This window comes from Dipodomys merriami, unplaced genomic scaffold (genome assembly GCF_024711535.1).
Source record: "Dipodomys merriami isolate MVZ:Mamm:240054 unplaced genomic scaffold, mDipMer1.0.p SCAF_635, whole genome shotgun sequence".
NCBI lineage: Eukaryota > Metazoa > Chordata > Mammalia > Rodentia > Heteromyidae > Dipodomys > Dipodomys merriami.
Genome location: NW_027206219.1, coordinates 151,188 through 175,472, shown reverse-complemented (window position 1 = coordinate 175,472; position 24,285 = coordinate 151,188). Strand labels below are relative to the sequence as shown.

The 24,285-nt window shown below is 40.3% G+C and overlaps 1 protein-coding gene across 21 annotated transcripts in view; it reads left to right on the top strand.

Moving 5' to 3' along the window:
• Positions 1–24,285, top strand: part of LOC138815294 (protein FAM114A2-like) — a 214,093-nt gene that overhangs the window by 130,771 nt on the left and 59,037 nt on the right. For 18 of the 21 annotated variants that reach the window (XM_070004623.1, XM_070004622.1, XM_070004618.1 and 15 more), the window contains 7 exons: positions 3,588–3,783; positions 5,085–5,177; positions 13,530–13,666; positions 14,183–14,333; positions 16,110–16,231; positions 17,739–17,777; positions 20,838–20,988. Coding sequence is in view for 12 of the 21 variants with exons in the window: in XM_070004616.1 (XP_069860717.1) it covers positions 3,664–3,783; positions 5,085–5,177; positions 13,530–13,640 (324 nt within the window). In the remaining 9 variants the exon portion in view is untranslated. Of the gene's footprint in view, positions 1–3,587; positions 3,784–5,084; positions 5,178–13,529; positions 13,667–14,182; positions 14,334–16,109; positions 16,232–17,738; positions 17,778–20,837; positions 20,989–21,174; positions 24,275–24,285 lie in introns of those variants that run through there. The other 3 variants (XM_070004596.1, XM_070004594.1, XM_070004609.1) reach the window with 3 other exon arrangements.

Genomic DNA, 24,285 nt, shown 5'->3' with positions numbered 1-24,285 from the left:
TTTGCAATCTGTGTTCATTGTTTTAGGGTGGCAAGCCACGCTTAGGGGGACTGACCTGCTCCAATGACTGTAAAGGCTTGGATAATCATGGCTGCACTGCGACGCTGAGAACCTCTAGTTTGGCAAATGCACCACAGACATACCAAGGAGGCTAACACCAGAAGGCCTATCAGGGCTCCCAAACCCGCCCCCTCCTTGAGATGAATCATAGCAGCGGAGATCCATGAAGATAACCCCTCCGCCAATCCAGCATCCACTCGGGTCGAGTTCACCATGACGATGGCAACCCTGAGCTGTTCCATCAGGCTGTCGAACTCCCCAGTTCAATTACCTAAAAGATAACTAAACAACTGTTTAGACAAATTTGCAGCATTTTTTGAATAGGTTTTTTTCCTGGGCCTGAACTCTGGGTCTGGGCGCTGTCCCTCAGCTCTTCAGCTCAAGGCCAGCGCTCTACCACTTGAGTCACAGCGTCACTTCCGGCTTTTTTCATTTTGCTTATGTGGTACTGAGGAATTGAACCCAGGGCCTCAGGCATGCAAAGCAAGCACTCTACCACTGAGCCACCTTCCCAGCCCCCATTCTTCTGGGTTAATTGCACCACAGCAGCAGCTAATCCAGCATTAATTAGTGGTCCGCCCAGCTCTCTGCAAACTCTCATCCATGCTTCTAGTCCCCTATTCTTATATGGGGTTATGGCGGCTCTGCATTCCTTAGTGCACTGCTCGTAAACAAGCTGTTTAATTAATGGCATGGCTGCATCTGGGTCACCAAAAATTCTGCCAGCAGCCTCGACCATAAGGGCAACAAAGTCCGAAAACGGCTCCGTAGAGCCCTGCAGGATTTTGGTGAGATTGCCACTCACCTCGCCTTTATTTGGTAAGGCCTTCCATGCCTTTATGCCAATTTTATTGATTTGTTCATAAACTTGAACCGGGTAGCCTATCTGCTGATTGGCGAATCTCCCCTGTCCAAGCAGCATATCTCTGTCCCAAGCTGGGTTTCCCCCAGCCTGATTGGCCACAGCCTCTTCACTAGCAAATTCAATCAAAAAGGCCTTCCAATCTAAATACTGACCTGGGCTCAAACAAGCTCGTGCGAGCCCACTCCAATCACTGGGTGTCATGCAGTGTCTGTTTAGGGCCTCTACCTGGGCTACAGTAAAGGAGGCTGTGATTCCATATGTCCGCACAGACTCAGCTAAAGATTTTATCACCTTAAAATCTAAGGGTTCATAATACCGCTGTCCCTGTGGATCCTGAAATATTGGACAGGCTAGATGTAACTCGGTTCTGACCGCTTTCCACATGCCTGGGCTGAAAGAACAGCCGGGGCTGCCACTTCCAGGGTCCTCCCCATAGAGCGGAGGGGCCGAAGGTGTGGGGCGGGGCATGGAGGGCGTGCATTCGTCTTTATCTGGGTCCTCTCTCTCCTTCCCTTTCCTCCTCTTTCTTATCTTTGTTTTTTCTATTTGTTCTATGAGTGATTGTAGTTCCTCTGAGTCTGTAGACTCAGAGGTCTCTAGTTCGGCAAAATCAGGGTATGACCCCCCCCTGCTCTCCTCCTTTTCGCTGTCTGCCCTTTCTGATCGTTCTTCCTGCAGCATTTCTAAGGCGGCCTGACCATTCTCTACCGCCTCACTGCAACGCTGGTCCTCGAGACAGCCTCTTATCAGTTTCCATATTGGTCTCACTCCACTCTTAAGCGTTCCTTGTTCAGAGGCAAAATCTAGGTCCCTCCCTAGTTTCTCCCAAGAGGCCACCGTGAGGCTTCCAGAGACAGCGAACCATGGGGCAACGGTGTCACATTCATTCAAAAATCTCTCTAAAGTACTCTTTTTTATTTTTAACTTTTTTGAGTGCAGTAGCTCATTGAGAGCCAAAAAAATTGGGTGCGAAAAAGAAGCGCCCATGTTTTAAACATTTAAAGCTGGTAAACAAACTTTTACTTTCACTTTTGGCTACTCTATTGACTAGCCCCGGGTTCTCACTCTCTCTTTATCTACCGAGAAGAGCAAAAATCCCCCCACTCTTGTGGTGGATTCCCCTTTTACCTGGGAACTTACTCCCCGCTCTTGTGGCGGATTCCCCTTTTACCTGGGAACTTACTCCCCGCTCTTGTGGCGGATTCCCCTTTTACCTGGGAACTTACTCCCCGCTCTTGTGGCGGATTCCCCTTTTACCTGGGGACTTACCCCCGCTTTTGTCGCGGATTCCCCTTTTACCTGGGGACTTACCGGTGCACCACCCTGACCGCAGAGAGTTCTGAGTCCTCATTGGGGTTATGGCTGATTCCCCGTACGGGCCACCACGTGTCGCTACCGCCTCGACCAGCAAGGAGACTCGAAACCGGACTCTTCTCTCTGCCGTGTATTCAGGACCTTTTTTTAATCTTGTGACCCCAACCCCGGGGAGAATTCCCCACAGCCTTAAGTACCCGCTGGGTAGCCAACCCTGATACGCCACGTGGGAACCGCCAATAGGTTCAGGTGCGCGGAAGCAAGCCAGATTCTTTGCCTTAGCCATGTCAGGAGTTGTTTACCACGAGAGCACTCGCCATCGGGAAGGCGGAGGGCGGAAGCCGGCACCAGCTTCCAGGTGCGGCTTCTCGCAGCTCTCTACACATAATGATAAAAACCAAACCAGAATGATTGGATAATGACCAAAAGATACAAATAAATGTTTCACTCTCAGCAAATAAGCATATAAAAGGATGCGTTGGTCCCAACCATTAGAGGAATGCAATTTAAAATGATCAGTGAGGTACCACTACATACCTATCTGAATGGTTCAATCAAAATAGTGACAACACAAGGTTGATCAGAATTCAGGGGAACTTGATTATTCATACATTGCCACTTGGAAAATGAAGTGATAGTTTACATGGGAAAAGAATAGAACAATACCTTGTTTTGGGACAGTCCTGTGGATTGAGCTCAGTGCCATGGCACTATCCTTGAGCTTTTTTGCTCAAGGCTAGCGCTCTACCACTTGACCCACAGTGCCAGTTTCCGTGCATGTGGTACTGAGGAATCAAACCCAGGGCTTCATGCATGCTAGGCAAGCTTTCTACTGCTAAGGCACATGTCCAGCCTAACAGTAACATTTAAAACTAAACTGAGTAGCTCAAGAGAAAGCTTAGGTTCCCATAAACACCTATACATAAGGTTTCTGAATCGTCTTATTTCTGTGATAGTCCCAAAGTACATTTATACCAAGGACTATTCAGAAACAATAAAAAAAAGTCTTAATACAATAAAAGTGGGTCTGGAGGGACTTAAATGCTGTGTAAAAAATTCTTAACAAGTGGCATGCTATGTAATTTCATCTATACTTCTTGAAGTGAAAAAGGTTCAGTTGAAATCTGTTGAAATCTGAAGATTGGTGGATTCTGCCACAATGAATTATGCTTCAATTATGGAAGCTGTTACTAGGAGAACCTGGGGGAAGATCTGTGGGATCTTGTCTGTATTAATTTACTAATGTTCCTGCCTGTGACTCTGTGAAAGTGTAAAAAGATTTACACAAATAATGTATACTAAAAAGGCTGACCTCAATCACTTTTTTCCCTTGGGCTTTCTGATAAAGATGATCCTTGAGTCTCCAGTGATAACTGAAGATGGAAACTGGGAGTCAGTGGAGAATTCTGAGTCTGTGAAGAGTAATGAATCTGTTGACCAACATGCCAATCAAGAAAGTTAATGGAAGCTGTAGTGCCCAGTTGAAAAGACCAGATGTTGGGTCTTCCAGGGACCCTGAGACTTCAGAAGTTCTCCCTTTTCAGGTATTACAGACAGCCACTGACTAGAATCTCTATTTTTTTTTTTTGTGGGTCATGGGGCTTTGAGCTCTGGGCTTGGGCGCTGTCCCTGTGCTCTTCAGCTTAAGGTGAGCACTCTACCACTTGAACCACAGCACCACTTCCGGTTTTTCTAATGGTTTATTGGAGATAAGAGTCTCATGGACTTTCCTGCCTGGGCTGGCTTTGAACTGTGATCTTCAGATCTCAGATACTCAGCCTCCTGAGTAGCTAGGAAAACAGGTGTGAGCCTCTGGTGCCCAGCTAGAATCTCTATAAAATATTGGGATTTAAAAATATTGGGGTTAACCTGGTACCCCTGGCTCAGACCTGTAATCCTAGCTCCTGAGGATGCTTAGGTCCAGATGAAATGCAGATTCAATTTCCAACTAAATTCCAGCAAAATGCTACACTAGAGGTATGGCTCAAGTGGTAGAATGCCAGTCATGAGCAAGCAAACCAAACGTGTGAGGCCCTGGTACAAGGAAAAAGAAGTTGGGGTTAACAGACTCAAGCTCAATGCTAATTTAGGATTGAAGTTCTTTACTTGTTTTTACAACCATAAATAATAGTTTTTCAGTTCTATAAATGCCATCAGCAGTGATTACCTTTGCTGCATGGTGCCTACATGATGAAAACATGCAAGTGTCTGTCAGTCAAGCAGTGCATTAAGCAAATATTATTTGGTTCCCCATACTTTGGCTAATAATTAGATAACTTACGTATATTATACTTTTTCATACTTTCTTGTGTCTTCCCTCCCCCGCTCATTTACTAGGACAGTAGGAAACTTTCCAAAGATATATCCCAGGCCAGCTGGGGATATTGGGGAAGCTGGGGCAACTCCTTGCTCTCCTCAGGCTCAGCTACAGTAGCCACTGTGTGTAAGATCATCAGTCATTTCATTACTGTGTGTGTTTATATTGTTACAAGGGACTTTGTTAATAAATCTCCTTCTACATTTGTTCAAGGGATTTAATTGTTTGAAGACAAGTGATCATGAGATAGATGATAGACATCGCAAGTAGAATTGGTAGCATTTTCTTATTAGAATGAAGTCTAGGAATTGCTATAAATGCCTGTTCTTTAGTGATGATGTATCAGAGTTTTTGTATAAAAAATATTATACTAAGGAGATATTTCCAAGGACTAATAACCCTAATTGTTAAAAATAAACTGTCTTATAGCTATCATGATTTTAGATGAATGGACTTTGATATTACATTTTTGAAATTTATTTTGTTTAGTTTGGTAATAAAGAGCAACCCATTATGATTTTTCTCTAGGACAAGATACTTCAAATATCATTGAAAAGGCAGAGACTTCCCTTGGGATCCCTAGTCCCAGTGAGATTTCCGCCGAAGTCAAACATGCTGGAGGTCTGTATATGGAAACATTAAGTCCTAGGATACTTTGGATTCAGTAGCTAGCTTGTGCATTTTTGATACTAAGGACATGGGGATATTCTACAGGTGTGGTGTGTTGTCTTGTGAATCCAGCTGCCAGTTAGAGATCTGTGTCTTATAACTGCTCATATCCCTCTACTCTGCATCTGAACTAATTTCAAGGACTGCTACATATTAAAATTATCTTGTTATATATGTTGAATATACGAATTGCTTAGCACTTTGCTTGGCAACCAAGGCTAGGTGAATTTAAATCTGTCACGACCAAAAAGTATTTTTGTTCATTTAGGGCTATTTTTTGCTTTTTGTTTTTTGGTTGTTTGATTGTTTTTCTGCCTTTTGTTTTCTGATAACTGGGCATTGAACCCAGGATGTTGCACTAGCTAAGCAAGTGTTTTGCCATTGAGCTGAGGTACATTCTAGCCTTTTTTCTTTTTTTTTTTTTTTTTTTTGCATTTTCTTGATCTACTGAGGGGCGTCTGAGTTGGTTCCATATCTTAGCTATGGTAAATAATGCTGCAGTAAACATAGTTGTGCTGGTAGCTTTAGGATGGTCTTGTTTGTGATCATTTGAGTATATGCCCAAAAGTAGGATTGCTGGGTCATAGGGGAGCTCTATGTAGTCTTTTGAGGAACCTCTATACTACTTTCCAAAGTGGTTGAACAAGTTTACACTCCCACTAACAATGCAGTAGGGTTCTGCACATATCCCCTCCAGCACCTGTTGTTATTAGAGTTCTTTATTCTAGCCATTCTAACTGGGGTGAGGTAGTATCTCAATGTTGTTTTGATTTGCCTTTTTTTTCATGACTACGGGGGTTGAGCATTTCTTCATGTGTCTATTGGCCATTCTTATTTCCTCTTCAGAGAAGTTTCTCTTTAAGTCTTTAGCCCACTTATTTATTGGGCAGTTGTTTCTTTGAGGATTTGTTGTTGGAGGATTTGATTTTTTGAGTTCCAGGTATGTTTTAGATATGAGACCCTTATCTGTTGTATGGCTAGTGAAGTACTTCTCCCAATCAGTGGGCTTTCTATTGATCTTGCTAACTATGTCCTTTGCCATGCAAGAAGCTCTGCAATTTCATGCAATCCTATTTGTCCAATCTTTCTTTGCTTTGTTGTGTTTCTGGGTCTCTTTTAAGAAAAATTTGGCCTGTGCCAAGGTTTATTCTTGAAAGTTTGTAATGATCAAAAGGAAACCTGCACTTCTAATCCATATGGAAAAGTTTTGAAGACCAGTCTGTTTTCTTCATCTCTCATAGCCCTTATTGTTTCTCATTTAATACTCTTTACTCATCTCTATCATTTTTTCTCTAGAAGCAGATTTATTCTACCTGTCTTTCTCCATCTTCAGAGTTATATTTTGTCTTGGCATACACCTATCAGATACTAATAGGTTCCACTATCACTACTTGTGAATACCTAAGAGAGAACTGGATTGACCTACTTTCGGGTCCATAGTGCATGGGTCAGTAGAATGGAGAGATAACTTCATCGGACATGGCAAATTACTCCATATATGAGGCACTGTTCTTAATGATGCTTGCATAAGTGAGGCTACTTTGTCTGTGACTAACACACTATGTGTTTAAAAATGAGTTTATTTTTCTCCCTGAAGAACTCTACAAATAGAGTATTGCATGTTATTTTGGTGAATGTAGGGTCCTGGTATCTTCACTTTTATTTGTTGGGTTCTTTATAATTTTGTAATTGTTGTCAGATCATGCTGTGAGTGCAGGTATGGTATTCTCAAACAGATAAGCTCAAATTCAGGAGTTACAGAGACAGGAAGTTTCATTTCTCCTCATGCTCCCAGCAGCTTGAATGGTTTAATGTCTAACTCTGATGCTTTGAGATGTTGGAAGATTAAAGTGTTGGCATTTTCAGAAATTTTTATCAGGAATTGCTTTTAGTGGGCAAGGAAAACAGGAGTTAGAAGTATGTTTGGATAGTAAACAGCAGTGATTTTATAAGACTTGAAGGATATTTGTCATTCAGAGCCAGCCATGTTTTAGAAGGGGAATAAAAATTATGGAGAACCCTGGGAAGAGTGGCTAGTATTAATGTCTTAAAAAGTTAGAGAGTTAATGGATCATGAATATGAAAATCTAAGGAAAGGTGATAGGGAGAATACACCTTTTTTATACCTTTGAAGACTAGCATGGAGAACAGAATTTAGGTTGTGTTTACTTGTGTCTCATGAGTAGAGAACTCCCACTACTCAGTGGAAGTTTTATGGACTTAGATTTTAGTTGAATATTAAGTGTACCAGAATAGAATGGGTGGCTTTTTCATCCTAACGTCTTTCTCATCTTCTAAAATTTCTAAGCATTAATTTCACTGTGAAGGAAAGTATACTGGCGATGGGTTTTTTTTAGAAGTTTGAGATAAAACATACCAATGAAATCACTTGGTCATCTTTTTTGCAATTTTGTCATGTTCCTTTAAGGATGTTGTCTTCTGCTTTCTCTGTGTGTGTGTGTGTGTGTGTGTGTGTGTGTGTGTGTGTGTGTGTGTGTGTGTGTGTGTGTGTGTGTGTGTGTGTATGTGTGTGTGTGTGTGTGTGTGTGTGTGTGTGTGTGTGTGTGTGTGTGTGTGTGTGTGTGTGTGTTCCTGGAGCTTGAAGTCAGGGCCTGGGTGCTGTTCCTGACCTTTTTGCTCAAGGCTGAGTAGCTAGGATTATGGTTGTCAGCTACCGGTGCCCGGCCTCTTTCTTTTTTAATGTGTATGTTCTGGCACTGGAGCTTGAATTCCGTCTTCACAGTCTACCTTGTCTCCCTCCTCCACAGCTGGCACTTGAACCCTGCCTCTGGTTTTTGCGGGATAAATAAATGGAGATGAAAGTCTCACAGACTCTTCTGCCCTGGTGGCTTTCCATTGTGATCTTTAGATCTCAGCCCAGAGTAGCTAGGACCATAGGCATGAGTCAACAGTCACCCTGTCCTGCTTTCCCAATTCAGATTGATACTTAAAAACTTTTTAACTGTTATTAAAAGATACTGGTTACAGTTATAGAAGTTGGGTAAATAATACATTTCTTTTTTATCAGTCATGGACATGAACTCTGGGCCTGGGCGCTGCCTCTCACCTCTAGAGCTCAAGGCTAGTTAATGCTCTACTACTTGAGCCACAATGCCACTTCTAGTTTTCTGATGGTTTATTGGAGATAAGAGTCTCACAGACTGGCATTGAAGCACAATCCTCGGATCTCAGCTTCCTGAATAGCTAGGATTACAGGTGTGAGCCACTGGTGCCTTGCTATGAGTACATTTCTTTTTGGACAGTGTCACCATTTCCTTCTCTGTTAGGCTTGTTTAGAGGGAGTCTAGTGTGGCCTTCAATCTTTTTTTAATTTTTTATTTTTTTATTGTGATTGATTACATAATTTCCCAAATTTCACAGTATTGTGGGATAGTGATGCTGTTAAAGTCACAAACACATTCTAACTTTCCTGGAGCAAATTGTCTATTATGGTCTATAACATTTATGAGTTCTATGACCTTTGTGATACAGTTATTTCTTCCACATTGGGTGGTATGTACATTTCTTTTGTTTTGCATAGCATCAGCTGTTCCCTCTTTCCCATTTGTTCCCTCCCTCACATAGCTGTCATTAAGTTGCTTAGTTCATTTTGGTCAATGTCCTGTGCAGATGATGGGTCCTGCTGTTGTATGTTTTCCCCTGATTCCCTCTAGTTCTGTGTCATCTTCCTGGTTCCCCTCTGGTGTACACATATATACCATACATGTGATCAGCAGCATGGAGTTATTTAGTAGTGGTTTGACCAGATGAGTGGAAGTTCTTTGTTTCTTAAGTCTTGTTAATTTTGTCGTATCACCTAACATTTTGGATTTAACATCCACTTATCAGGGAGACCATATACCATTTGTCTCTTTGCTTTAGGCTTACCTCACTCAACATGCTTTCTTCTAGCTCCATCCATTTCCCTGCAAATGTCATTATTTTGTCATTTCTAATGGCTACATAATATTCCATTGTGTATAGATACCACAATTTTTGGATCCATTCATCTGTGGTGGGACATCTGAGTTGTTTCCATATCCTAGCTATTGTGAACAGTGCTGCAATAAACTGGAGGTGCATCTGTCTGGTATACTGGTTCCTGTTGTTCTGGATAGATGCCTAGAAGTGGTATGACTGTGTCATAATGGAGGTCAATATTTAGCTTTCTGAGGACCCTCCAGATTGCTTTCCAAAGTGGTTGCATAAGTGTACATTCCCACTAGCAGTGTAATAGGGTTCCTCTTTCTCCGCATCGCCTCTAGCATTTGTCATTGCCTGACTTGTGGATGTGGGACATTCTGACTGGGGTAAGGTGGTATCTCAGGGTTGTCATTATTTGCATTTCCTTCACCACCAAGGATGGTGAACATTCCCTCATGTGTTTCTTTGCCATTTTTTTTTTTTGGGTCCGGTTGTGGGGCCTGAACTCAGGGCCTGGGCGCTGTCCCTCAGCTCTTCAGCTCAGGGCTGGCGCTCTACCACTTGAGCCACAGTGCCACTCCCGGCTTTTTTCTTCTTGCTTATATGGTGCTGAGGAATTGAACCCAGGGCCTCAGGCTTGCTAGGCAAGCGCTCTACCACTAAGCCACCTTCCCAGCCCTTCTTTGCCATTTTTATCTCTTCATCTGAGAAGTCTCTCTTTAGTTCACTTGCCCATTTAGTAATTGGTTTGTTAGGTTTGGGAGGGATTAGTTTCTTTTTGTTAATTTATTTTTTATTGTGAAAATACTGTACAGAGGGGTTACAATTACATGGGCAAGATAATGAGTACATTTCTTATCAAGCATTGTAGCCTTCTCCTTTGTTTCCCCTTCCCATCCCTTTCCATCCTCCCTCTGGCCCCCTCACCTAATCCTCCCCGCCACCCCCAAAGTTGTAAAGTTCATTTTTACATAACAAGTTGTACTTCTCATTGTTGCAATGGGCCCACCTGTATCCTCATTTAAACGACTTGTTTTTCCCCTTCCCCTGGGATTAGTTTCTTGAGTTCCCTGTATATACTGGATATTAACCCCTTGTTTGATATCTTGCTGTTAAATATTTTTCCCAATTAGTTGGTTGTCTTTTTAGCTTGGTTGCGATAGCTTTAGCTGTGCAGAAGCTTTTTATTTTAAGGTAGTTCCATTTGTCGAGTCACTCTCCCAATTTGTTGTGACTCTGGGACTCTGTTCAGGAAGTTTCTTCCTGTGCCTATAAGTTCAAGTGTCTCTCCTACTCTGTCCTGCAGTAGTTTCAGAGATTCAGGTTTAATGTTAAGATCTTTAATCCATTTTGAGTTGATGTTGGTGCATGGTGGTAGGCTGGGGTCCACTTTTAGTCTTCTGCATGTGGCCGCCCACTTTTCCCAACACCAGTGGTTGAAGAAGCTTTGTTTCTTCCATTGTATGTCTTTTAGCCTTCAATCTTAAGGACTAGTTTATCTTTACTGCTGCGCCCTGATTCCTCTGAATTCACTCTTATTCCTCAGGTTTTCAGTGAAATCTGTTCACTTTGGTTGTTTAAAAAACCAGATGTTTCAGCATAGCTTGAGCTATGGGGATTGTGTTGCTTACTACTTATGCTAGTTCTTCTCCCAACTGTGTGATGTTACCTAGTGTTTGAACAGTGTATTACTCAGATACATACAAATCAACACATCTGTAGATTCTTGGAACATTTTACTTATATAGCTGCATCCTCTGAAGTTTTTTGACTTTAAAGTAGTAGCTGCTTCAGCCTTCCTTGATGCCAGACTTTATCCCTGACTTACATTGCCTGTGAGTGTTCTGTTGTCTGTAGGTTCTCCTCTGTGTGTTGGGGTTTGGAACTTTTCTCTAGGCAGAAAGCCCAGCTGTGGCGTTGACTTTGTTTCTCTTTTCTCCTGGACCAAAGTGTTTTTTTTTTTTTTTTTGTCTTTTGTGTAGTATCTAAAAATAGTTCTTTCTTCTATTTTGTCTGGTTTTCTAGTTGCTGTATAGGAAGGCAAGTGTAGAACTTGAAAGCAAAAGTTCTCTCCATAATAGAGTGTTTGATATAATATAGTTAAATTACTTGGTGTACTAGTTGATCTAGTATAAGATTTTTAAAGGCAAACAGAACTAATTATTCTTGAAACATACTCATCTTTGTAATGTATATTGATTCCCATACTAAGAATCAGCATAGTCTTTTAGGACAAAGTTGAGCTATAATTTTCATACAGTAAAACTTTTTTCTGCAATATGACTTTGTGTTGAGAAATAATGGTTATGTTTATACTGTATAATCACAGTATATTGTGATGCACAGATACAGAATATTTTCTGTATTTGTATGGCTCACTGAGATATAAGAATATTTTCATTATCTGAGGGAGTTCCTTCATGCCAGTTTGTAGCCACACCTTTCTGTCTGTTCACAGCATTTGCCAACCATTGATCTGTTTCTGACTATAGTTTCCCCTTGTTTAGAAAAATGTTTACTATGTGCAGATCAATATTTTTTTTTCTTTTGCCAGTCCTGGGGCTTGAACTCAGGACTTGAGTGTTGTCCCTGACCCTTTCTGTCCTTAAGGCTAGCAGCACTATTTCCTAATTTTTTTGAGAAGTAATTCGGAAATAAGAATCTCATGGACTTTCCTGCCTGGGTGGCTTCGAATGTGATCTTCAGCTCTCAGTCTTCAGAGTAGCTGAGAAGCTAATATTGCAGGCAGAAGTAAGCGGACCACCATTGCCTGGCTATTTTAACCTTTCTTTTTTTCTTTTGGCAATATGAAGTACCACTTGAGCCACATCCTTAGTCCTTTCTTCTGCATGCCTCTATCTATCTACTTATCTATGTGCCTGTCTATCTATCTATCTATCTATCTATCTATCTATCTATCTATCTATCTATCTATCTATCTATCTATCTATCTATCTATCTATCTATCTATCTATCTATCTATCTATCTATCTATCTAGAGGGAGTAGTTATTTATTTTGATCTATGTTCTCAGAGATGTCAGTTCAAAATGTCAGGGAGGGCATGGCAAAGCAGAATCAATCATACCATGGCAACTAGAAAGCAGAAATAGATAGTTTGTTTTTGGATCTGATCATCGGTTTTGCTTGTGCTGGCTTTGGACTACAATTCTGCCTCTACTTTGTAAGGAGCTGTGATTACAGGCATACACTGTGTGTTTGGATTCTCTTTTTATTCTTTTCACTGTGTAGCCTGAGCATCCATGAATGGATATGAATGTAGCTTAGGCTCGCCTCAGACTCACAATACTCATACCTTAGTATCTGGAGTATTGGCATTATAGGCATGCACTACAATATTTAGTTATACTTTAGCTTTATGCTTTATATTTTTTCTTAATTTTCATACTGAACATTAAAACAGTGAATTTTCATAATGTGAACTTGTTCAGAATCTTTAAGAGATAGTATGCCCCTTCTAGGAAGATAACTATAGTCCTGACATTTATCTTAGAACAATTTTGTTTGCTTTTATACTTTACATACTTATAGTACATTTTGTATCTAGCTTCTTCCACAACATTTTTGTATCATTTGACCATGTTGTATTTTGGATGTGGTATTCCATTTTGTCACTATGTCATATTTTATTTATCCCACAGTTGTTAAGCAGTAAAATAGTTTCCATGTTATAGCTATCACAAATACTGCTGCTCTGAATATTTTTGTTTATGTCTTTTTTTGGCCAATACTGGGGCTTGAACTCAGGGCCCAGGCACTGTCCCTGAGCTTCTTTTGCTCAAGGCTATCACTCTACCACTTGAGTCACAGTGCTATTTCCTGTTGTACTGAGGAATTGTTCTCAGGGAGTCATGCATGCTAGGCAAGCACTGTACCATGAAGCTGTCTTCTGATGAACCACTGTACATATATGTAGCATAGTAGATACTGGCCAGCAGTTTTCCAAAGAGGAGAATCTACTATGTTTCCACATGCAGTGTGTAATTATTTCCCTTGCTGTTCCACATTCTTCCCAGTACTTAGTATTGTAAGTCACTCTTAAAGAATTGAAACATAAATGGTTGGGCACTGGTGGTTCATGCTTGTAAACCTAACTGTTTAGGAAGTTGAGATCTGGGGTTGTGGTTCAAAGACAGCCCAAGCAGGAAAATCTGCAAGACTCTTCTCTCTAATGAACCAGCAAACAAAGCAGGAAGTGGAGCTGTTGCACAAGTGGTAGAGTACTATCCTTGAGGAAAAAAGCTCATAGACATCACCTAGGCCCTGAGTTTTAAGTCCCTGGACTGCCACAAACCCCCCCACAATACATGCAAATGTATTTTCCCAGTATTGTAGTAATGACATTGATGTTGCTTTCTAGGGAAAGGACAATATTAGCGGGAGTTTAGATGCCTTAGAATTCATTGGGAAGAAGACAATGGATGTAATAGCAGAACGGAGTCCTGTATTTAAAATGACTATAAGAGTTTGATGAACCGGAATTCTGCACTGTCTCAGGTACTGTTACCTTTACTGGTTTAATTGCTGTTTTCTGTTGTTTGTGGCTTTTTTTTTTAATTTGAATTTTTCCCTTTGTTACCTTGGGACTCCGTTAGTGTGTTTTCTTGTAAAGAATTATCAATGCATTATAAAATTAAGGCATTTTTTATGGGCTGGATTTTTTTTATGGGTTTGTCTAATGCTTAGACAAACAGCCAGCTCTTTTCTTTCTGCAGTTGCCTCTGTCAGTGCAGTACAAAATCCTGAGTGCTATCAAGATTACTTATTAGGTTACTGTTGAAACCACTTTTGGAAATGCATTTGGCTCCTTAGGTGTTGCTGTCTAGCATCAAATTTTGTTTAGCTTCTTTTTTTTTTTTCTATGCAGCTCCTGATCCTTAGTGAATTTGATTTGCTGTCCAAAAATGAAGGGTAGTGCTTTATACTGGAACTTAGCTTTGCTTCTCTCCACTCTTAAAAACTTTCCCTTGAGCTCTTATTATTTGCTGTATCTATGCTTCCATCTCTTTTTAGGTTTTAAAGAGGCCAAGGAAAAAGAAGAGCTAAGGACCTCCAATGATGTAGCCATGAAACAGACAAGAAAACTCATTGTGAGCTACCCTTTGATGAACTTCAAGAACATCTAGAAGTTCTGGCGATGCTTTCCCAAGAAAGTGAAATAAAGGTAATTCCAATCCCAAACTCCCAGCTGAAAAGAGTCTTTAAAGAAAAAACGTTGCATGGTTTCTTTTCACTTTGTATATTTGGACTATGAAATGTGTCTCTGAAGGAGATGTGGGTCGCTCGAAATATTATAATAGAAGAAAAATATCCCCTACTGTTTAATTGTTAGAAATAGTGAATAAGTCAAATGTTATTTCTCTTAAAATTATAGAAAAAGAACAGGGCTGGGAAGGTGGCTCAGTGGTAGAGCACTTGCCTTGCATGCCTGAGGCCCTGGGTTCGATTCCTCAGCACCACATAAGCAAAAAGAAAAAGAACAGAGGTCTTAGTATCAGATATCCTTTTCTTTCACCTTAGTCTTTAATTTTCTGTTTTTTCTCCAGTGTCATGGGTTTTTAGCTGTCAAAAAGCCTGTTGTAGCTGCTAATTTGTATATAATTTCCTGTTAGTTCATCTCCTCTGATAATCTAAGCCAATCTTTCTTCTTCTTGTTCTTCTTGTTCTTCTTGTTCTTGTTCTTGTTCTTCTTCTTGTTCTTCTTGTTCTTCTTGTTCTTGTTCTTGTTCTTGTTCTTCTTCTTCTTCCTCTTGTTGTTGTTGTTGCTGTCGTTGCTGTTGTTGTTGTTGTTGTTGTTGTTGTTCTTCTTCTTCTTCTTCTTCTTCTTCTCCTTCTTCTTCTTCTTCTCCTTCTTCTCCTTCTTCTCCTTCTTCTCCTTCTTCTCCTTCTTCTCCTTCTTCTCCTTCTTCTCCTTCTTCTTCTTCTTCTTTCTTCTTCTTCTCCTTCTTCTCCTCCTTCTCCTTCTCCTCCTCCTCCTCCTCCTCCTCCTCCTCCTCCTCCTCCTCCTCCTCCTCCTCCTCCTCCTCCTCCTCCTCCTCCTCCTCCTCCTTCTTCTTCTTCTTTTCTTCTTCTATGTTGGTCTTGGAGCTTATACTCTGGGCCTGGGTCCTGTGCCTCAGCTCTTCAGCCCAAGGCAGGCACTTACCACTTGAGCCACAGCAACACTTTCAGTATTTTTTCTGGTGGTTTATTGGAGATAAGTGTTTCATGACTTTTTCTGCCTGGGCTTCGAAGTCATGCTTAAGCACTGATAATTTTCATTTATCTTTTGGCCTATATTAATTTTGGAAATTCAAATTCTATCTATTTTTCTATAATATCTACCCTTTAGTGTTACAGTTATTAAAAAAATTAGTTCTGGCTCTAATCCTAGCTCAGGGGGCTGAGATCTGAGGTTAATTGAAAGCCAGACCAGACAGGTCATTTTCGATAAATAACTCAGAAAGCTGGAAGTAGTCCTGTAGCTCCAAGTGTATATGGCTATCCTTCAGAACAAAGAGCCTCAGGGATAGCTCCCAGCTCAAGCTCCAGGATCTGCAAAAAAAAAAAAAAAAAAAAAAAAAAAAAAATTAGAACTGGGTACTTCAATCGTAGCTATTTAGGAGAATGAAATCTGATGATTATGGTGGGAAGCCAGCTCAGATAAGAGTGTCTGTGAGACTTTTATCTCCAATTAACCACCAAAAAGCTGGAAGTTGTGCTGTGGTTCAAATAATGGAGTGCTAGACTTGAGCACAAAAGCTAAGCCCCCAGGCCTTGAGTTCAAGCCCTAGGACCAACACAAACACACACACACACACACACACACACACACACACACACACACACACACACACACACACACACAGAGAGAGCTGTGCTGGCATGAGCTCTTCAGTCTTTTCTCCTTATGAGAATTTTTTCATTAATATTTACACAATATTTTATTATTTTCATTCAGGTGAAATCTTTCCTTAATTCTCTGAGTGTAGAAGAATTAGAGGCTCTCATATTTGAATCAGAACAACTCAGAAGCATTTTCCCTAGCAGAATTTTATGAGGAAGAGGAAGGAGAGAAAAAAGGTAATATGAAAATTCAGAATCGGAGTGGGAAGATGCAATGTATTTATTATTACTAGAGTATTTATTATTACTAGGGTATTTATTATTATTATTAATATTAATATTGTTACTAGATTATTTATTATTACTAGAGTAATTTGTGTGTTTGTGTGTGTGCACGCACAACGCCTGTGCTGGTCCTGGGGCTTGAACTCAAGGTCTGCTTGCTGTCCCTGACCTTCTTTGCTTAAAGTTAGACCTTTAAGGACTTGAGCCACAACCCTACTTCCAGCTTATTTTTTGTGATTAGAGATAGGAGTCTCATGGAGTTTTCTTCCTAGGCTGGCTTCCAACTGTGATCCCGAGATCTCAGCTGCCTGAGTAGCAGTCTGACAAGGATAGCCACTGGTACCCTGCATCTCTCTCTTTTTTGCAGTGAGAATTTTCATGTAGAATTCTTTTTGCAACTTTCCCCCATCTAGGTGTTCAGACACGTCAGCCTCTTGCTTATGTCTTCTTTTTTTTTTCCCTGTCAGACTCCTCTTAGCATCCCTCATACTGATATTGTTCATACCCCCCTGCCAGTGATTACAGTTAAAGATTGCTCTTTTCAGAGTTTGTCCTCAGTTTGGCTAATGTTTCTTTATATCTCTGGATACTTCATCTGTGCCTCGTGACTTGTGGGATCCTTAATCCCATCTTGAATTGAGGCAGAAAAGGTGGTAGTACCTAAAACATGAGTGACAATCTTCCCCCTCCCTGCCTCCACAATTTAAAGCCTGTATCTCTTAGAAAATATGAATGTTGAAGCTGCTCATTTTTTATAGTAATTAGGTAATGTGGCAGTTAGTATAAAATGTAATTTCTGGACAAATGAATCTTAAGGGTTGTTTTATTTTAACATTTAATTAGATATATTTCTAAGACATATTCTCTGCTAATTGGCTATTTTAAGAAAGTGGAATCCAATGAATTCAGTTTTGTCTTTTTTTTTTTTTAAGCTGGTCCTAGGACTTGAACTCAGGGCTTGGATGTTGCCCTAAACTTTTTTGCTCATGGGTAGTGCTCTACCACTTGAACCACTGTACCACTTCTGGCTTCTTCTGAGTAGTTCATTGGAGATAAGAGTCTCACAGACTTTTCTGCCTGGGCTGGCTTTGAACCATGATCCTTAGATCTTAATTTCCTGAGTAGCTAGGATTACAAGCATGAGCCACCAGTGCCTAGCCCATTTGTAGTGTTTAAATGAACTATTTACTTTGCCATGGAATGACATTTTCACTCTGAAGTATACAAGTGGTCATAGAGACTAGAATTTTATTTGGTGAACATTTCTTAAAAGTGAATGAAATGAGCCTTTACGACGAGAAAAGCAACGATGTATGAGTCATTATACACATTCAAACTAAGTTTCAATTTTGTAGAATGTATTTATTGCTCTGTTGAGCTTTGTAGCTTCCCAGTGCTGTTTACAGACTATGCTGATGAAATCTGTGTTGTTAATAACAGCTATATTCATTGATTTCAGGACAGTTGGTCAGCATTTGGAAGATTTGTGTGACTCAGTGTGAGTATTTTCCCATTATTTAATGTGTGATGTTAGCAAATCATGTACAGGCAAAAGAAAAGAAAAGACTAACTGATTTTTAATTTAATACATCCAAGCAGAAAATCTTATGGTATAGCTTCAGGCTCATTGCTATATATCTCATTACAACTAAATTTTAAGAGATGACCACTAGTTGAGTTTTAGTGTAATATTAAGGAGTATGCCAGCATTAGCTTTATTGATAATCTGAGAAGGCAACTAAAATACTTCTTCCTTTTCTAACTAAGTGACTTTGTAAGGTAGATTTTCTGCATATACTTGAAACAACATAACCCAACAGACAGTATAAAAGCAGATGAGAGAATACAGGTGTCTTTCATTAGGCTAAAGGATGAAGAGATTTATTAAAGATGTAAAACAATGGGACTATTTTGCTGAAATTTTACCTTTTTTGGAAAATACAGTTTTTTTTCAATAAGTGTATATTAATAAGTAGTGTTTCTTTTCTTTCTTTTTTTTTCTTTTTGGTGAGTTGTGTGGAGTAAACTTTGGGATTGGGTGCTGACCCTCAGCTCTTTAGCTCAGTGCTAGTATCCTACCACTTGAGCCACAGCACCACTTACAACTTTTTCTGCTTATGTGGTGCTCAGTAATTGAACTCAAGGCCTCATGCATACAAGACACTCTACCACTGAGCCACCTTCCCATCCCCAGTGTTTTTTGTTCTTAAGTTTACAAAACTACCATAAACACTTGAGTTCTAAATTTTCTTTTGTTTGGGTTGTGAAACTAGGACTCAATACCTGATGCTTTGCTCATTAGCTGAGTTCTACTTTTTAACATATCTGTCTGTTTCTCTCGTGTGTGTGTGCATGCACATGCGAATGCATGTGTATCCCCTATTTTTTATTTAATTTATTTATTTTTGTGCCAGTCCTGGGGCTTGAATTCAGCACTTAGGCATTGATCCTGAGCTGTAGTCTACCACTTGAGTTATAGTTGTACTTCTGGGGTTTTTTTTTGTTTTGTTTTGTTTTCTGAGTAGTTTATTGAAGATAAGAATCTCATTGACTTTCCTGCTCCAGCTAGCTTTTAATAGCAATCTATAGATCTCAGTCTCCTGAGTGTGTAGCTAGGATTACTGGTGAGAGCCACCAGTTCCTGGCTCTACTAACATTTTTTTTTGCCGGTTGTGGGGCCTAAACTCTGGGTCTGGGCACTGTCCCTCAGCTCTTCAGCTCAAGGCTAGCGCTCTATCACTTGAGCCACAGTGCCACCTCTGGCTTTTTCTACTTATGTGGTGCCGAGGAATCGAACCCAGGAGCTCATGTATGCAAGGCAAGCACTCTACCACTGAGCCACCTTACCTTTTTAATTAGCTCTTTGGGAGCTCTCAAAATTTAAGAGTATTAAGAGGTCCTGAGACTAGCATGTTTGAGAGCTGCCAGATGAAAATTTTCCAAATATTAGTGCTTTTAAAGATGGCTCTCTGTTTACTTCTTTGAACTGTCAGTGTGCTTGCCACTGATATCTCTAAACCTCATTTGATTTTTTTCTTTTTTTTTTTGTTTTTTGTCGGTCGAGGGGCTTGAACTCTGGGCCTGGGCGCTGTCCCTCAGCTCTTCAGCTCAAGGCGAGCGCTCTACCACTTGAGCTACAGCGCCACTTCCGGTTTTCTGGTGGTTTATTGGAGATAGGAGTGTCATGGTCTATCCTGCCCGGGCTGGCTTTGAACCGCGATCCTCAGATCTCAGCCTCCTGAGTAGCTAGGATTACAGGCGTGAGCCACCAGCGCCCGGCTTTGATTTTTTTCTATTTCTCATCAACTGTAAAATAACTAGTCTTCAAGTTTTCTACAAAGCGAATATTTCTCAGTGAGAAACTTTTGTTACTCCTTTAGTATGGATTTTATGCAGACTGGGACATTTTCTTTTTTGTTTGTTGTCTTCAGCATCGTGTTTTAGAAGTCAGACTAGACAATTGTATAACATCTTACAAATAAATGATTCCTTAGTCTATGTAAAAGCTTGATTCCTGATTAGAAAATGTTTTCTGACCAGGTACTGGTGGCTCACACCTGTAAACCTAGATACTCAGGAAACTGAGACCCCGGATCTGGGTTTAAAGCCAGCTCACCAGCAAAGTCTGTGAGACTCTGATCCCCAGGTAACTACCAAAAGCCCAAAGTGGAGCTGTAGCTCAAGTGATAGATTGTTAGATTTGAGCTGAAGAAGCTCAGGGACAGCACCCACGCCCTTAGTTCATGCCCTAGGACTTGCACAAAAAAAGAAAAAAAGATTTTTTGAACATAAGTTCTTAATGTTTTTCTGAAGTATTGAGATGGCAGTTAACTATGATGGGCTTTGGAGTTATCCACTGAGTCAAAATGAAGATCTGTCTTTTACTAAAGCCATGTGACCTGCGATCCTGAGCTCTTTTCTCATCTGTAAGGTAACCCAATCTAATTCCTTACAGGTTGTTAAAATAAGTACTAAATGAAATACGTTATTCAGAGGCTGGGAAGGTGTCTCAGTGGTAGAGTGCTTGCCTTGCATGCATGAGGCCTTGGGTTCGATTCCTTAGTACCACATAAGCAGAAAAAGCCAGAAGTGGCACTGTGGCTCAAGTGGTAGAGCACTAGCCTTGAGCTGAAGAGCTGAAGAGCTGAGGGACAGTGCCCAGGCCCAGAGTTCAGACCCCAAGACTGGCAAAAACAAAACAAAACAAAACAAAAATGAAATAATGTATTCAATAAGTGGCATAATAGTCATAAGCAAGAGATGGTAATTATTTTAATGATTCCAAAGATATAATAGATTAAAAAATCTGCTTTTTAGAAGTCTTAACTTAGGAAACACATAAAGCCATTGTGATGTGTTTAGATAGTTGCATTCTTTCTAATTAGTCCTCAATATGACAGTTGTGTTATTTATAAACTTTTTTCTGCAATTAATTGCATTTGTTCATGTAATCAGCATCTGTTTGGTGTAGGAATGGGAATCTTGAACTTTAAATACCATTCAGAGGACTCTGAGGGATTTTCTAAACAGTTGGATTTTTGTCTAATATGTTCACCAGAAATGACTCTGAAAAGAGACTCCTACCCAACTCCTCTCACTCTTTGCCAGCCCTCCTCAGTGATATTTGTTGAGAATTCAGCAGTGATGTTGGCATTTAATGATATCTCAATGAAGTACTGAAAAAATGGAAGTAGCTGACGGGGATAAAGGTAGGAACCTGCTGTTGTGGTAGTGTTGGTCATCTTTTTCTATCAGCATTCTTGGACCTTGCCATCCCTTTGCCTAAGAATATGTCTTCCAATTTTGGGAGAGTCCTGCCTTTTTCCAAAGTCCCTCCAAAGCCCACACTTTATTCCTTTATTTATTTATTTTGTTATTGTTGTTTTTGGTGCCAGGACCACAGCTTGAACTCAGCTGATGTCTTACTAATCTGAACCACGGCACCACTCTGTCTTTTTCTTGCTAAGTGGAGATAGATCTAAACAGAATTTTCTGCCTGGCTGGCTTTAAACGTCCATCCTCCAGGTCTCAGCCTCCTGAGTAGCCGATTATTGTCGTGAGCCACCAGCACCATCCTACATACTTTCGATGCAACTTCTCCTCATCTCAATGCCAGTCACCAAATGCATAGCCTCAGGCAAGTACTCTACCATGGAGTTATACCCCTAGCCTAATACTGGGCCACACTCCTGCCCAATATATACTTAATTCTGTGGAAAGTATTTGGTAGTGATCTTCCACCATTGTTTTCCTTTGTTATGATGGTACTGGGGTTTGAGCTCAGCTCACTCAAACTTAGTAAGCAGACACTCTACCACTGAGCCATGCCTTGGGCCCTGCTTTCCCTTGACTGTTTTCAGGGAGAGTATGGTTTCCTGCCTGGATGCATGCCTGAACTACAATTACCGATTTCAGTCTTCCTGTCATTGTTAGGATCACAGACACTTGCCACTGTGTCCAGCCTCTCTGTTGAGATGGAATCTCCTAAAATTTTCTGCCCAGGCTGGGCTGGAACTGAGATCCTCTTAATTTTGGACTCTCACATTAGTGTAGGAGGATGAGCACATATTAATGTAACAGGCTATGGCTGAGAAGGGATCTCACAAACTGTGCTGCCAAGGCTGACCTCAAATTATAATCCTCCATTCTCAACTTCCCAAATAGCTAGGTTTACAGGCATGAGCCACAGCAGTGACCTGCCTCATTTTGTTCGCAACACTTACCAAAAAAAAGTTATTAACACTCAAACATAATACATTGTATATCTGAACATTGTAAATTAAATGTATATATTGGAATATTATTTACATTCTAAGTATACACTAAATAATTTTTTAGAACAGAATGAGATAAATATAAATGAAAAAAATTCTGCATGCTATTGGATCATTTTGTCTATATTTTGTGATATAGGTATGTCATTATGTTTTCAGATTAATTTCTTGCACCCAGTAGGATTTAGTTGGATGACAACCTACGAGTCAGGTTTTAGATTTTTATTCATATTAGGATATAGTTAAATGTTGCTTAAATGAGTTACGTTGGTAAGGATGGTATTAATGAGATCACCTTCACAATCCATCTTATACTTGGGATTGCTAAGTCATTTTAATTCTTTCTCTTAAATGCCAAGGGAGAGACACAAATGAGCTATGATACATTCTTCCCACCAATCCCAGGAAATTTGGGGGACAATGGTCAGATAAAGCAGTAACAATTTTCCCTTTAAGCTATAGACTGATGATTAAGAAATATATAGATTCTAAAGGTTAATACCTTTGGCTGGTCTCAAAGTGAGTGAATGGATAGGATTTAGGTGTGTAAAGAGAGAAGGAATATTTCCTGACAGTATGTTTGGCTGTCTTGATTATAGTTTGCTCTTGACTTACCCATATGTTTGCATGTTTCTTCAGTGAGGTGTTCTGTTTTCCCATCATCAAGATAGCATTTTCCTTAGCACCCTTCCAACATTAATCCTTTCTCCCGCTGATTTAAACATCACCTTGCTCACTTGGATCATGGATTATTCCCTCAATTTTACTTCCTTTTTTTGTTCCTAGATTAGTGCTGATCAGTTCTCTACTCAGCCATTAAAATGATCTTCCTTTGATTTAAATTTGATCTTACTTGTCTCTGTTCTAAAATTCATTCAGTGGTTCCTCATCTCTTCGTTAGAAACTTTGAAATCTTACTAGGATGTAAAGGCCTAGTCTTTGCTGGATCCTACTTTGTTGCTTTTTTCCTTTGTTTACATTAAATGCTGTGATTATACTAAACTTCCTGCTATGCTTTCACCCCCTAATCTTGGCACTCATTTTCTCTGCCTGAAACTCTTCCCATAACTTGAATTCCATTTTTAAAATTCTTTTTCTTTTCTTTTTTTTCTGGTCCTGGGGCTTGAACTCAGGGCCTGGGTTCTGTCCCTGAGCCTCTTTGTGCTGAAGGCTAGTGCTCTACCATTTGTGCCACAGGGTCACTTCTGTCTCTTTCTGTTTGTGTGGTACTGAGGAATCAAACTCAGGGCTTCATGCATGCTAGGCAAACACTCTACTACTAAGCCACATTCCCAGCCCTGAATTCCATTTACTTTATACAATATCTGCTTCATACTCTCCATTCATTCTTCTGTAATGTGACGCAAAGAGTATTGAGAGTGGAGGCCAAGGTTTAACTCCTAACCTTTGCTAAGAAATCTTGTGGAAATTCTTGACCTCTTCCAGCCTTCATTATCTTTATTGCCAAAGTGTGATAATGCCCACCTCTCTTATAAGCCCATTAAGAACATCTATCGACATTCTATGCACAAAAAAATTCTATAAGCATGTCAGCCAAAGATGTTTGGTGTGGCAACGTGGGTGATGACAACAAGAATGATCCAACCAAGGAAGCATTTAGCTTCACTGCTCAGGTGACCTTCCTGAACCATCCAGGCCAAATCAGTGCTAACTATGCCTCTGTCCTGGATTGTCATTCAGCGTAAATTGCTTGCAAGTTTACTGAGTGGAAAGAGAAACTTGAAAAGAGATCTTGTAAGAAGTTGGAAGCTAGTCCTAAATTCCTGAAGTCTAGTGATGCTGTCATGGTTCATATGGTTCCAGCAAGCCTTGTGTATGTGGAGAGCTTCTCTGACTATCCTCCTTTGGGTCATCTTGCTGTTTGTGATAGGAGACAGTTGCTGTGTGTGGCATCAAAGATGTGGACAAGAAGTCTGCTGGAGCTGGCAAGGCCACAAAGTCTGCCCAGAAATCTCAGAAGGCCAAGTGATTATTATTATTCCTAACGCCTGTAGCTTCAGCTTATTCAGTGGTGGAAGAAAAGTCTCAGAAATGTTTGTCTTAATTGGACATTTAAGTTTAATAGTGAAATAATGGATAATGATAACAATGCATCATAAAAACTTGAGAAGGAAAGGAAAAAATTCTATAAGCACTCATATTCCATGCTCATTAAATTGTTATGCATACTTCTGCTGCCTTCACTCCTCTTCCTTCTCACCTTTCTTGTGA